This window comes from Toxotes jaculatrix, chromosome 20, assembly GCF_017976425.1.
Source record: "Toxotes jaculatrix isolate fToxJac2 chromosome 20, fToxJac2.pri, whole genome shotgun sequence".
NCBI classification, from domain to species: Eukaryota; Metazoa; Chordata; class Actinopteri; family Toxotidae; genus Toxotes; species Toxotes jaculatrix.
Genome location: NC_054413.1, coordinates 6,204,825 through 6,219,592, shown reverse-complemented (window position 1 = coordinate 6,219,592; position 14,768 = coordinate 6,204,825). Strand labels below are relative to the sequence as shown.

At 41.5% G+C, this 14,768-nt stretch overlaps 2 protein-coding genes across 8 annotated transcripts in view; one reads left to right on the top strand and one right to left on the bottom strand.

Annotated features, from left to right (window-relative positions):
- nsun6 (NOP2/Sun RNA methyltransferase 6) lies at nt 1-5,456 on the top strand. 3 transcript variants are annotated; one of them, XM_041065379.1, is made up of 12 exons: nt 1-54; nt 691-785; nt 906-1,061; nt 1,196-1,287; nt 1,660-1,766; nt 1,928-2,081; nt 2,290-2,371; nt 2,488-2,607; nt 2,857-3,001; nt 3,088-3,233; nt 4,471-4,596; nt 4,693-5,456. In XM_041065379.1, the coding sequence occupies exons 2-12, from the start codon at nt 711-713 to the stop codon at nt 4,870-4,872; spliced, it is 1,383 nt and encodes a 460-aa protein (XP_040921313.1). In that variant the 5' UTR covers nt 1-54; nt 691-710; the 3' UTR covers nt 4,873-5,456. The 3 variants fall into 3 exon arrangements, with proteins under 3 accessions (XP_040921313.1, XP_040921312.1, XP_040921311.1); XM_041065378.1 differs by having other exon boundaries at nt 1,193-1,287; XM_041065377.1 differs by having other exon boundaries at nt 1,190-1,287.
- Nucleotides 5,457-5,630: 174 nt separating this feature from the next.
- Nucleotides 5,631-14,768, bottom strand: part of cacnb2a (calcium channel, voltage-dependent, beta 2a) — a 56,314-nt gene continuing 47,176 nt past the window's right edge. For all 5 annotated transcript variants that reach the window (XM_041065372.1, XM_041065373.1, XM_041065376.1 and 2 more), the window contains 5 exons: nt 13,956-14,065; nt 12,112-12,263; nt 11,376-11,471; nt 10,682-10,864; nt 5,631-9,444 (listed from right to left, as the gene is read on the bottom strand). In XM_041065372.1, coding sequence (XP_040921306.1) covers nt 8,698-9,444; nt 10,682-10,864; nt 11,376-11,471; nt 12,112-12,263; nt 13,956-14,065 — 1,288 coding nt within the window. In that variant the 3' untranslated portion in view covers nt 5,631-8,697. The remainder of the gene's footprint in view (nt 9,445-10,681; nt 10,865-11,375; nt 11,472-12,111; nt 12,264-13,955; nt 14,066-14,768) is intronic.

Genomic DNA, 14,768 nt, shown 5'->3' with positions numbered 1-14,768 from the left:
CGGAAGTACTAGCAACGGCCATGCCATAACACGGAGATACATGAGCAGTTAAACGTGAGTATCGAAAGACTATTAAAATAGACTTAATACTGTCATTAAACGTAGAATGGACTGTAACAGTCCACATATTAAATATGAATATAAGAAGTAGATACGTTTAATGGGTCTGATGGTTTACAATGATTCGACAGTTTAGTCTATTAGAAGATATTATTTAGTGGTGGGAAAAGACACCTGTATTCATTTTGTGCTTTTATTGCATTTGTTGGTTTCAGCTGCATCTCTAAAATTCCCACTCATTTTAATCTTAACTGTTTGTACTTTATTGCATTGTTATTATTATGATGATAGTTCTCTAAAACACACAAAACTCAACAATACAATACACAAAATAGGAGAAAACACATATAATGTAAAAATAACTATCAATTTACAAATAATGATATAATAAAAGCCCTGTAAAACTCAATGACAAGCACCAGATCAGGCATGATTTATGATCCAGTTTGAGTTCTGTGGGCACAGCATTGTTATTATTGTTATTGTTATTATTATTATTTTTTTTTAATGCACCTCATCCATTAAACTTCAGACTGTGACCACATCTCTGTCTGATCTGTCTCAGTCTTCTAATGCAGTTCATCTGTCATGATTTATTTACTTTTCTGTTATTGACTGAATGTTTTTCAGGAGAAAAAGGAGCAGGAGAAATGTCCATTTTTCCAAGAATTTCTCTGAAGCCTGAAGTGACCGATTATCTTAAGAGCGTCTTCTTGAACAAGGAGGTAAGAATTTATGTTTCTTAGAACTAATTGTTCTCCTCTGGAGAATCATATGTACAACACGTACCTAATAAAACTGAATGTCCTCTTCTCTGTCGTTTAATCTTTTGTTGTTGTGTTCAGGTGTTAGCTGCAGTGGGTCATCAGGAGGCAGAAAGCCGTTTCCACAAGCTGCTCTCATGTCTGTCACACCCCCCTTCATACACATGTGTTCGGGCCAGCACTCATCTCGCCTCCCTGGAGGAGATCAGACACAAGTTAGGAGAAGAGCTGAAAAAGGTGAGTCTGTCTCGCAGCAGAATAGAAGACGGAGCAAGGAAACTAATACATTTAGATGTGTTGGTGCCCCACAGTGGCAGCTATGGTCAGTAGAGAAATAATGATTCAGTATGCTGTTGTTGTTGAAGCAGCAGATGTGCAGCTCATCAGCAGAGGAGGTCTCCCTTCAGATTCTTCCTCACCCGCGAATTCCAGATGTGCTGCTCCTTCCTGTTGATGGCCCGAGGTATGTGAGGAATGCTGGAACAGCGTCAGACAAATCTGAATCTGCTCTGTGGTGTACGCACTTAGCCTTAAATTGCAGCGTCTGCGGAATGACCACAGAAAAAAAATGATCACACATTTAAAATGCAGAAATGGTTTTGAACTGAAGTGGTGTTCGCCTTTTTGAACCTGCCAACATTCAGTAAAACATGGACCAAAAAAGCTGAAAAAGGCTGTGAAATATTGTCCATGCATGCCAATATATGCTGTATCTCTAGTGTCCACAACTGTTGTTCATACAGCCTGAAAACGTCTCTGCTGTGTCACAGTCCAAGATTGTCCAGTGAGGCTGATTCAGAAGTGTATGACGCCCCATTTTCTCTTCTGTTCTCAGATGTGTGAAGCAGCTCAGCTCAGAGGTGGCGGTCGGTGCTCAGTGTGGCAGCGCTGTGCTGAGAGGTGCTCATGTCTTCGCCCCGGGGATCGTCGCCAGCCCCAAGTGTAAGAGTCAAAGACAGATGTCGTAAAAAGTCGTAAATTCTCCAAAAAAACGTTGCATGCATTGTAGCTTGGAGGTGTCATGTCTTGAGCTCAGAGTTTATCAGTTACTTCAGAGTGTGGTTGTCTAACATGAAATCTGCACATGATGTTTTTGCTGATAGCCATGAAGGCTGGAGATCGAGTCTCTGTCTTCTCTGACTTGGAGGGAAAGTGCACTCGAGGAGCCACGAGCTTCCAGGGGAAGAAAGTGTTTGTGGGAAATGGAGTTGCTGAAATGGACCGCTCCAGCATCTTTTGCACGGATGAGCCTGCCAAGTAAGTAGACGACTCTGCAAACTGTGCCAAAATTCAGCCGTGCATGTTGTTCTGGTGCTACTTCGTAATGAGCTTCAGTGTAATATGAAAAGAATAGTGTTGTAAAGTACATTAAATAACAATATGACACAAAACCCCAATCATGGTTATTGTGTGGTTTAAAAATAGAAAAGGAGAATTATTCAGTCGCTGTCTTCTCTTATTTTAGAGGTATTGGTGTTCGGATGATAGAGCCGCTTTACCAGAGTCCTTCCTTTGATGGTGTTCTTCCTGAACTGGTGTTCCTACAGGTATTTATTCTATTAAAATCTATATTAGAGTAATTAGATGCATTTCCTACCTATTAGTGTCAGAATGATGAATAGTTGAGCTGAGATGTGCAGACACATCACTCCCGTGTCTGCAGAACCTCCCCTCTGTGGTTGTGGGGCATGTGCTCGGGCCTTGTCCTGGAGAACGTATCCTGGATATGTGTGCCGCACCTGGTGGGAAGACCTGCCACATCGCTGCAGTGATGGGGGATCAGGTACGAATTCCATTAATGAATAGTCTGCTGCAGACGTTAGCTGATCTAGGGGTCGTAGTTAAAATCCAGGGTTTCAGGGTTTTCCTTTAAAATCTCATTTCATTTTTCCTGCACATTCAGAGAATCTAGTTTACAAAATTAACATATGGGATAATTTAGAGCATTAGAGTTCCTCCATTTTACAAGTCCTCATCTAACCGCAGGCACGATGCTCTGTGAGTATAGTTAATGGATTTCTGTCTCACACAGGGTGAAGTTGTGGCCTTGGACAAGATCCGGAGTAAGATCGATCGAATTCGTCAAAATGCGCAAATGTTGCATTTGCGTAGCATCAAAGCGTATTGCTTTAACAGCACTCAGGCTGTGAGCAGTGATGCAGCACACGTAGCTGAAGGTAGAGAGATGCCTGTGAATATTTATCTGAGATTAATCCCAAGACTCAGCAGAAACATAACACTTCTGTTCCTGTGCGTATCCCAGGACCTCCCTTCCCTCCTGAGAGTTTTGACCGGGTTCTGTTGGATGCCCCCTGTAGTGGCCTCGGACAGAGACCTAACATGGCCAGCACCTGGAGCCTCAAGGAGATTTGCTCCTATCAGCCTCTGCAGCGCAAGTTATTTCATGCTGTAGGTTGATTCAGCACTTCTGACAAATTTAAAACGTCAGGGCAACCACTTACTTTAAGAGTGTTTGTGATAGTAACTCACTTTGGTCAGTAGGTGGCAGCATTTGATAGTTAAAAGTACAGTTAAATACAGATTTAATTCACATCTTAAAGGGAAAATCTACTTCAGAATGATATTTACAGAAGTGATTCCTCTGGGTTTTCCTGACAAGTCTGTCCAAAGCTAGGCAAACTAAAAAAACATATCTTTGATCCTGATTTACACACTAAAGTGTTGCACAATTCTGCACTCAGTTGTGCTAAAAATTTGTTTTTTGAAAAAAAAAAAAAAAGACACCATACTTTAGAGGATACCATCATCAGTAGTAGCTCTTATATTCCTAGCTGCTGCTTTCTGATAAGAATGTACAGACATGTAGATTAAGAGAAAAGCGCGTGGATGGATTACTACAGATAGAGTCCAGTGCAGAGGGCGTAATTTATCCCAGTCAAACATAGTGCTCCATCAGCATCCAGCTGCATTTCCTCAAGGTTACTCAGCATGCAGGCTGAAGAAAAAGGCTCCTGTCTGGAAGGTATGTGTCAGTGCTCGTATACAACGCACGCTGACAGACTTGGAATTATCGGACGAGTTGAGCCACTTGAGGGCAGCAGAAACAAGTTGTGAACACAACATTGACATGTCATCACCTTTTAAAAGGTGAACCTGTTGCTTAGCAGTTGCTAATTTACACATCCAGCAGTTAAAGAGCAGTGTTAGTGTTCATGTGGAGAGGCCTTTGTGCCCACCAGAATAAGTGAATGAATAAGTCCAATATTCACTCTCTACCCACTCCTGAGGGAAATATCTTGGTCTTTAAGCTGCTAAAGGCTCCACTATGTTCACCATCTGGTCACCGACTATATCTATTGCATGGTCCTGGACCAGTTAATCAACAAGTTCAAATAATTTGAGCTTCTGGAAAAACGAGGCCAGTGTACAGAGGGTTTGTAGAGCTTGTCCAAAATCGATGCTGTGAAAGTAAAAACTATAAAGTTTCAGGCCAGAAAGCCCAAACAGTGAGCTGAAACTCACTATAAATCTCCCTAAAGCTGAAAGGAGCTGCAAATTCAGGTTATAATCTTCTGTAGGTTCATCACTACGAGCGCCTCCGTTCACATTGTGTTTTTAAAAATATCGATTACAGCTGCTTTAATAAAAGGTCTGATTAAGGTTATGATTTTGGGTGTGGTTGCAGGCGGTGCGGTTGTTAAAGAAAGGCGGGGTTTTGGTGTACAGCACCTGCACAGTGACTCTGGCAGAGAATGAGGAGCAGGTAGCCTGGGCCCTCGATACCTTTCCCTGCCTCACGCTTCAGCCGCAGGTAAATGTGTTGTAGCCACGTGCACAGACTCACAAATATAAACATAGATGTAAAGACACTTCAACCAATGCATGTTCTCGTTCTTGTCTTTCTCAGGAGCCTCACATTGGCGCAGAAGGCATGCTGGGAGCTGGCCTGTCACCTAAGCAGCTGCGCCTCCTCCAGAGGTTCAGCCCTGAGCTGATCTGGGACCAGACAGAATCGACAGCTCCCCTCCCCTGCAGAGCCGACGGGGACACTATCGGCTTTTTTATTGCCAAGTTCCTGAAAACCTGACCGGAGGGCATGTTTTCTCTTACAGCCCTCACACGAGACTGCAGACGGGAACAATAGTGTTTATATTACGACACTCTGTGTGCTTTGACGGGCCAGTGTTGACAGAGACGCTCACTGTGCTGTTTACAGCATCTGCCTCTTAACAGCTGCTCTCTAAAACTGCGGGCCATATAGGGATAAGCTTTATAAACACCGAGGGCAGGAGAGAGAGAGAGAGAGAGAGGGGAAGAGATGGAGAGGGAGGGTGGGGGCACGTGGGGATGGAGACTGAATGAGTATCGGCAAATGCAGCAGTGCCAGCGTTACCATGACAACAGTGACGACACAGCTGCCATGGTGACAGCTGATTCGCTGGATGTGGGAGCGTGGATCAGGAAGTAGCGTGCAGAAAGAGGTCATGAGAGGTATTAACAATTTAGTGTCTTTTAGCAGTGGTGGAGACAAGTAGGGGCTCTAATTAGTACATCTGCTGCTCGTCAGAGAGAAATGATGCTGATGTCTGACCCTGTCTGTCTGAATCAGTGCTGTCACAACAGGGATTTTTAACATGAATTGTTTTCACTATAAAAATACATTTCAAATGAGTTTTTTTGTCTCTTCATTTCTATCAGATACTAAGCAGTCGCACATTATCTGGTTACACTGATGAAATATTGGTCTGAATGCAAATTACAATACACATCACTAATGTGGTAACACTTCAGGTCCACCTGTTTGGCATTTATAAACAGCATGTGAACATTTAATAAAAGGTTTGTAACACTGTAATCAGTGGTGGAGGAAGTCTTCAGACACTAAAGTAAAAGTCAAGTTATCATCAAGAAATACATGTAAGAACATTTTGTCAGTGTGGATCCAGTTTTAGATATTCAGGGCAGATTAATAGTACAGCACTGGCTCATATTATATACATTAAATATTAAATATTTTGTATTAAAATATTAATATGAAAAGGAACTGTAACTGCAGCTGTCAAATAAATGTGGGTTATATTATTTGCCTCTGATTTTTGGTGGATTAAAAATATAAAATATAAAATACAAGTACATCAAATTCATTCTTAAGTACTGCACTTGAGTAAATGTACTTATTTATGCTCCACCACTGACTATAATGTAGTTATAAGCAGCAATGAGGACATTTCAAGTGTTCATTAACACACAATATTTGTAAAAAGTTATAACGTCTCCAATAATATCAAACAATGTAAACATGGCTGTTTACAGGACAGCTACATTAGTGTGTAATAAATCCTTTCTTACATGTTTAAGTACTGCTTACATTCAATAGAGGGACTTAAAGTGTTACCACTAATTTATTCAGTGCAAAGTGAATTATATGTGACCATTAAATCTGCACACAGTGTGATTTGTTACGTTTGCTTGTTATGCAGCATTTTAAGGACTTTGACAGAGACCCCTGATCAGTCCTTGGTCCTGAGAATATTGATGTTGTATGACTTTCTGTGTGTCAACAGCCTGCACCTCACTGTGTCTGTGCATTTTGTTGTATGTTCACTGTATGTGGTGGTGGACTGCTGATTAAAATGGCTGCTCCATTCACTGCAGCACTGAATGTTGAGAGGATTTTCCCTCTGTCTAACAACATTAAAATTCTAAGATTAAATCAGCTGCATCTCGGGGAGTGCTTGGTTGTCTACGTTTGTGTGTGTGGAGACGCGGCTTCCTATTTTGGATGCGTCCCCTCGGTATTGTCATTCATGTCGATGTTGTCATGATGACTCAGGAGGCAGGCCGGTGAGTCTACCTCAATTTTTCAGGAGACTTTCAGACGACTATTTATAGACACAGCTTCCCTCCTCTGTCTGGGTCCTCTGACAAAGCACACATCAAATTTCTCTCCCCCACCATGGCAGTCCTTTGTTGCCAACTTTATTCTTTATATTTATGCATTATATGTACATACACATGTACATTGTTAAAAAATCTGTAGTGCTACCAATGTAGCATAGAAATGGAGTTTTTATAATTACAATTGTCAGGCAAAACCAGAGAAAGTGAGGGGATGGGGTTGGTGGTTTTGTAAACAGAGGGGCTTGGACTCAAATTTAGCTCAATTCAGATTTTCAGTATCATGAATTCAAACTGAAAATACGAGATCAACATCGAAGACTGTTGAGCTTAAGGTTCAGGTGTTGGACCCTCTTAAACCATCAAATACCATCACTTTGCATGTAACAGATCCTTTGTATTAGTTTTTTTGGGGGGGGAGGGGAGAGACAATGGCAAAAAATACTGAAAACTTAACCATTTTCCTCTGGTTAAAATTTAAAATTGAATTTGTTTTGCAAATTTATCTTTTAATTTTTTTTTTTTTAGTGAGGAACATACTGAAGAAATATCTTAAAATTAACATTCTGTATACTATGAAGTGGGAATTAAAGTGGGACTTAAACAACATTCATTAGAAAAGGGGTCAGACTTAATAAAAGATGAACCTTCGTGGAGTTTTGGTAGTAGACCTACAGTAAGTTGCAATGTCATATCAAAGAGCTTTTACATGAAACCAATGTGAAACAGTAAAAGTGCAGAATAAAGGGTGTATCAATGTTATAAAATGTTTCTGGACCCATACAAAGAGAACAGTACTGCATGTAAGAGAGGAAGTTACTGTAGAACTCGTTTGTCTTGTAAGGCATGACTAAGGTGCGCCTCAAAGGAGGCATAAACATGTTCAAATCAAATGTCTAAAACCTGGGACGCAGATTTAAAAAAAAAAGGGGGGACCTAAGCAATAAATGATGAACATAAAATTTATGTATTAGTATGACACTTTGGGAAATACATTTACAAGCTTTGTTGCTGAGGACTGACACCACTATAAGATCTGTCTGTTAAATATTAAGCTACAGTCAAGCAGCCGGTTACCTTAAAGGTAGCTGAAGTTATCTAAGGTTAAACTCCACCATGAAACCATCGTTAACTTATTGTTTTTAGGCTTTTTGTACAGACAAAAAACAAATAAGATCTAAACTTTAAATTAGTGAGCTTTAGAGGTGCTGGTAGGTTTGTTCTTTAACCTTCAGACAGAGTCAGACTATTTCCCCTGTTTCCAGTCTAAGCTAAGCTAACTAGCTGCTAGACTTTGCTTAATTTTTACCATACAAATATGACTCTTACTGATCTCAGTTGCCAGTTTGTTAGGTACACCCAGCTAAAACCAGTGCAGCTTAATACAACGATTGTTCAATAAATCCTACCTTCATGAAGAGGGGATTTATTGCACGGCTGTTGTATTAGACTGCATTAGTTTTATTTATTTGTTTATTTATGTATTTCCCAAAGTGCTGAACTATTCTTTTAAAGGAAAGACCTCTGCAAATACAGCATCAAACTAACTTGGTTAGTCAACTCTTGTAGTCAACCCTAGCAGTAGTCTGAAGGAACACATTATTCAAGTGGTAGCAAGCAAAAAAAAAAAAAAAAATTAAAAATTAAAAACAATAATAATAAAAAAAAATGCTAATCACAGAAAGCACAGCTCAGTACAGAAAAAAAATTCTGCTTTTGTGTCATGCTTTATCAAACACAGGTTTAAAATATGCATATTTGAGAATATTCATGCATATCCACACATAAACAACGTCTATGCATAGATACACACATACATATATTTATATATTTATATATTTATATTTGTATCTATGTAATTAAAATCCTGCCATTGAAAAAGATGCAACAGCATTTACAAAGGAAGTGTACATAAATAGGATGCTGTGGTTTCAGGGTATATAGCAGCACAATGGGAGAACAGAATGGTCTTTAAGAGGAGAATCCAAATGAGCTTCGGGAGGGACTTGGTCTGTCACTGGTGGATGTAGGAGTCTCTGACCCATTCCCCTGCATCACCCCTCTTTTTGGGAGCCACCTCCCCCTCTCGGTCCCTGTCTCTGTCCCGGTCGTAGTAGTGATGGTGGTGGTCACGTGCCGGCCGGTGGTGGTGGTGCGAGCGCTGCTTGTTGCGTTCGTTATGGTCCTGTTCGCGCTCTTTAGAGCGGTGGTGTCCCGTGCTGTGGCCGGCCTCGTCAGTCCCACCGCGATGATGGTGGTGGTGGTGATGGTGGTTGTGGTCCCGGTGGGGCAGCGGCTCATAACGCTGTTGCTGCTGGGGGTGCCCCTCCCCTAGATCCTCGTCCTCCTCGTCCTCCTCCTCTTCCTGGTGGAGGAGCTGAGCGCGCGGCTCAATATAAGCTGAGTCCTTGCTCTCTCGGCTCTCCCTGCTTTCTCGGCTCTCCGGGGTCTCAGAGTCCAAAGTCTCCTGCCGGGAGAGGCCCCTGGCTCGACTGCTGTGGTGGTGGTGGTGGTGATGGTGGTTGTGGTGCTCAGTTCTGGTGGAAGACGAACGGTGGTGGATGTGCTGGGCTCTCCTGGAGGACTCTGTCCTCAGGGGCCTCTCCTCCTCATTGCCCTCCCCCTCAGCCTCTGCATCGGCATCAGCCTGGTCCTGGCTCTGGTGGTGGTGGTGGTGATGGTGGTGATGGTGCTGGTGATCCTCTCTGGAGCCCTTTCTCTCCACTAACGCTTTATCTCCCTTCTGCTCGGCACTGCTGCCCTGAGATTAATTAAATGCATCAGTCAGTGCTGGGATGCAAACCTGGAAAATGTACTGCGAGCTCACACAAACAAAACTCATGCAGACTAATATCCACTTCACTCTCTCTGATTCTGCTGCTTATTGTTTTTTTCCAAGATGTTTATAACTTTTTTTATGTTGGTGCATATTGTTCATATGCACTTGAATTCACACAAAACTTGAAAGCATAAAATGCCACACTTGTACACACACACACACGTGCTTGTCAACCATCCATCGAAGGTTGACTGTGGTCCTGGAGGAGGCAAATTTTAAACTGAAGATCTCACCACACTAAGCAATAACACGTCAAGCTCACTCCTGCTCCTCATCAATATCAGGGTTTTCCTCATTTTCAGTCTTACATTTCCCGTTGTGATGGCAGTGGATGGAGAGAGGGCAGAGGTGAGGGATTATACAGCATTTGTACATGTGACATTAGCTGAAAACACCAATAGTCGTGTTGTTTGTTGCTGCTATGATTAAATCACACCACAATGATAGAAGATGACAATCTATCCTGCATAACACACTTTAAAGAGACACATTTAATAGTAAATAGAAATTAGTTGTATTTTAAATGCAAGGTTTCACGTAAGCGTGTTGCCATCCCACTTCCTGTCTATCTCTGTATCTTCTCTAAGGTTCTGTCCTAACACCCACACTTGCTGCCTTCAGCTTTGCGTCTATGTACCGTCCAGCAGTACGCAGGCGTGTCCCATGTCTGACACATTCAGTCCACACACACATAATGTGTCTTTTTGTGACTCACTTTAATTGCTGTATGATTGTATCAATACTCTCAGTCCCAAACTGTGTTTTTATATTGTCATATGTCTGTAAAAGTGTATGTTTTATTGTTCATTATGTGGAAATTAAGAAAGACTAACAAAGCATCTCAGCCGGAGTGAGTCACGTACTCGAGTCACGTATTTGCACGAACCACAGGATGTCCTCATCAATCAAGTGTGTGAGCTCTGATAAACCTCCACACATTTCCTACCATAATGAAGTTTACTGGAAACATATCGCACAAAGAGGCAGTTGAACACATACCATAAGTGTGAGTGTTGGGACAGACACTAAATCTTGTTTACGGTAGGTTTTCTCCTGCCTCTATCACTTCCTGATCTGTCCATCTTCACAACTTTTCTACAGGTATCCCCACCCACTCTTTGGCCTCCACTGGCCCGCCGAGACTGCTCAGAACCTATACCTGCACGCCGGAGACCGGGGCTGGGCTGGAGGGCAGGGTGGCTGTGGGCAGCTTGGTTAGCAGTGGGTTTGGCGGGTTGCAGCTGGTGGGGTGGGTGCTTTTCCAGTAGGCCTCCAGGTAATCGGCCATATGCTCACATGCGTCCTCCAGCTGGTTCTCATCGAGGATGATGTCAAACATCTCCTGAGAAAGGAAAGGGTGCAGTCAAAGTTAAATAAAATGGAAAGGTGACACGATGAGGTCAACAACACAAGAAAGCGCTGTCAATTAATAAAAAAAAAACTATCTGTAAAGAAATCATTCTGATTTATAGACACATAAAAATGTCAAAACCATGTCAGAAACAACGCACAATTAAACATTTAACAGTATACAGCATAAATTCTGAGAAAACCTTAAACTGTAATTCCCTAAAGATAAGGACCGCTATTTGAATTAAATTAAGCCTGCACTTTCACAAGCCTGGGGTGCTTGCTTCATTTTCTAAAATAATAAGCAGATTACACAAGAGCAGAAATAGAACAGGCAGGAATTATAAAGCTTTCAAAAAAAAAAAAGAAAAGAAAAAGTCGGACTTCAGATATGCACAAAACTAAAACCCAGAGCCAAAACCATTTCCAAAGGACAAAATTCCAAGTTATTTTAAATGCTGGATTCAAATCAGTGATAATTTGGGTCCTCTGTGGAGACTTACAGGAGGACACTGAGCCAGCTTGTCAGCTGCCACCATCTGGACATTGAGGTGTTTGGCCTGAGACTTGCCTCTGGACTTGATGAGCCGCTGCAGCACCTGAAGGCAAACAGAAGAGAAGGCAACAAGGTCATAGACGTTTTTTGGACAAAACTAAATTAAGGCTTTGTGTGGGCAATCCTCACATCTGTGAACACTGTTTTCATAACTGCACAAAATACACATCTCTTAGGCTGAGAGCCACTGGATTGAACTGCCTGATATATAAAGTAATTAAAACTAGCTACACTTCAACCACTTAAACATTGATGCATCAGTATTAACAATCCAATAATGTAATTCATAATAATACATCTGTGACAGGGGCAAATTTTCTTCTACTGTAAGAACGCCGAGCTGTTGTATTGGTACTTTTACTAAAGGTCAGAGTGATGAATCAGTTCCCTCATGCATTCGCTCACTTTCAAACAAGCAGTAAAGTCTGACATGCTGTATTTAAAATCACAGCTAGAGAGCAGCTCAGTTACAGGAAAACAATATGAACACTGACAAGACGCATCAACAACCCAGGCACACTCATAAACCAGTGGAGTTGACTCATGGATCTGTGAGAGTAAAGAGAACAGCGCCTCAGATGTTTTCATTTGTTTCTGCCACAGTGTATTTATCCAGGACATTTCCATTTGTTTCTCTCTTTCCCTTATCGCTGCATCAGGTGTGACTTTCTTTTTTTACTCACCTTGGGGGAGGTGATCTTGACGTAGACAATGATGGGAGCGAGGGAAGTCTTCCCCAGCTGTGACGGGTGGTTGATGGTGTCGGCGTCCAGAACCACCAGCTGTAACGTCCGGGCCAGTTCGAATATCCGCTCAATCTCACTCTGGACTTCAGCTAAAGAAAAGGGAATAATTCAATATTACTATCTACTAACTTTCAGTGGAACATATCATTGTCTGTTGTCCTATGCTGCTATTGCTTAACTTTTCACTTCACTGGTTTTTGAACATCTTGCTAAAGCACCTCAGCTGAAAATTAGCCAGATGGCTAACAATGGAATATTTACATAAAAGCTGTGTGTTGTCCTTATAAATAAAGAAAATGAAATGAAATGGTTCAGGAACTACAATCAAGTGTATACTCACTGTTTCCTACATTGGAGAAAGAGATTGATTTCATTCCTGAGGCTTAATTCTCGCTGTCAGCTCACTGCATCTTGACTTAAAGCTATCCACAAGTACAACCACTTTGACTTGTTTCTTTATGGAAACTGGAGTTCATCAATTGGATATCAGTTTCTTCAAACTGTCACTGTCCTGCTAATTTGATATTTAATATTTTATTGTGATTCCCTTTTTACTTTTTCTTGAGTATAAATTATAAATAAAGTATGTATGTATGAAAAGTGTGAGTATAAATAAATCTTTATGAACTTGCTAGATGTGGTTTGGATAACTTTACCAAACTGCATCATTGATTTGCTGCTCGGCATCTTACTTTTCATCGAGACTTAAATATTCACAAGACATCATGACTTTAGGGACAAGGCTTGGAGACTAATAGCTCTGAGAGGAACAGTGAGTCATGTTCTGTTACCTCTAACAAATACTGACTGTTACATCACACAACCCCCACTCCAACAGATGACGATGTGACTGCACAAACAATCCTACAAATATCACAGCAGGGCACCAGTCCCAATCTGAGAGAATCACAGCCAGGTTTCATGACTTCCTGTCACGACGAAGTCTGAAGTAAACTGATAACATGAAAACATTCCAAACTAAAAGCTCATTTAGACAACAAGTGAGTCACAAATTCTCATTTTCCTCCTAAAATATGCCTGAGGGGTGAGACAGTTTCACTCCTTTCTACTGCTGAATTTTTCCTGAGATCGTTTATTGTATGTTGAAGCAAGGAGGGCTTCAACGACATTAAGTCAATGTCAGTTTTGATTGAAAATGTTTGTCTGCATCAGGAACAATTTTTTTTTGGCGGAAAAAGAGAAGATTACAGGCTTCATAGAGCACAAAATGATTTTTTTGAGATTAAGTGTCCGTGTACAGTGACTAAACAGACTACAAGTGGCACTCACTTAAAATAAAAAGCTCTGGGTAAAATATTGAGCGAAAGTTTTTTTTCCTCAGTCTTAATGCGTCATTGAAAAAGACGGTTAAGGTGGTGGCCTTAATGTTCCTTTTGAGTTTTCCTATGCTTTTCTGGGGACTTCTTACTCTGCTGCAGCTGTTGACTGATGCTTATGGCGATACATTGCAAAGATTAGCCGCGTCACCTCTGTTTGACTTAGGAATCTGTTTCATTCTAATCACATCTAGACCCCAATCAACCCCAGTCAAATCAGAGCGGTTCTTGAACTTGTTATCGTGTGTTTATGCTCTATCTTTCATTCCAAACAAAAGAAACTGGCCAAGGCCACTCCAGGCCGTCGGGAGTTATCATTACCATTGTCAAGAGTTTCTTTAATCGTTTCCTTCCTTTTCCACATAAGCTGGTCTCCTTGAAAACATTATGAATCAAAACACCAGATGTTCCCAGGCATTGCGGTGATTTCTAGCCCGAGCTTACCCAAGTTTGAGCGTGTGTTGGAGCGTTCAATGATGGCGTGCTTGCTGGGATTGTTCAGGACTGAGCGCTTGGCAAGAGAGATGTCTGCCGTGACGCGAGTGATTGATATTCTAAGACAAGGGACAAAAATGTAAGACATACACTTATGCACTTGTAAATACAAATGTGGGTAACTGAGAAGCTCAGTTAAGCTAGACTTGAAGGTTTTAACTGTTATCAGAACTAGAACATAGTGTATACATGTATATATGTCCATGGGTCTGTTGACCCAGTTCATGCCAAGAGGCTTCTCTATACACATAGGATATGATCCACATTCTCTACTCTTATTGCCCTTCAAAGTAAGACTGCACAATAAATTCACCTCAGACTGACACATTGAACCTCAAACTTCATTTGAAGAACCAAGTCAGCTGGTTGAGAATTAATAGGAGCTTGTAGCCCATGTTAGTTAGACCATGTTTTAAGAAATGGACTCAAAAGGGAATAAACTGTATTATCTACAGCTGCTGATGGTCTGAGTGGATCTTAATGTTGTTTAACTTCATGGCCTTTCTGCTCTGGATGGGTGGATGGACTCAACATTGAGTAAGGAGAATCCTTCTCTGCTCGAGGGCCCACTATGGCCTATTAAGGACATGGAGGTGGACTATTTAAAGCAGCAGCACACATCTCCAGGCCAAGCAAACTTGTTACACACTCCCTCGGTTAACCTCAGGGGACAGATAAATACCAGCCTATAGAGTCGGAGAGAGAGGAAGAATGAGGAAGGAAGCGGGATAAGAGCTCGTATTTTAAAAGGTCACAGGGAAC

Coding starts and splice junctions, on each gene's coding strand:
- nsun6 (XM_041065377.1), top strand. CDS start 711: ATGTCCATTTTTCCAAGAATTTCTCTGAAGCCTGAAGTGACCGATTAT. Junction 786..905: donor GCGTCTTCTTGAACAAGGAG/GTAAGAATTTAT, acceptor TGTTGTGTTCAG/GTGTTAGCTGCAGTGGGTCA. Junction 3,234..4,470: donor AGCGCAAGTTATTTCATGCT/GTAGGTTGATTC, acceptor GTGTGGTTGCAG/GCGGTGCGGTTGTTAAAGAA.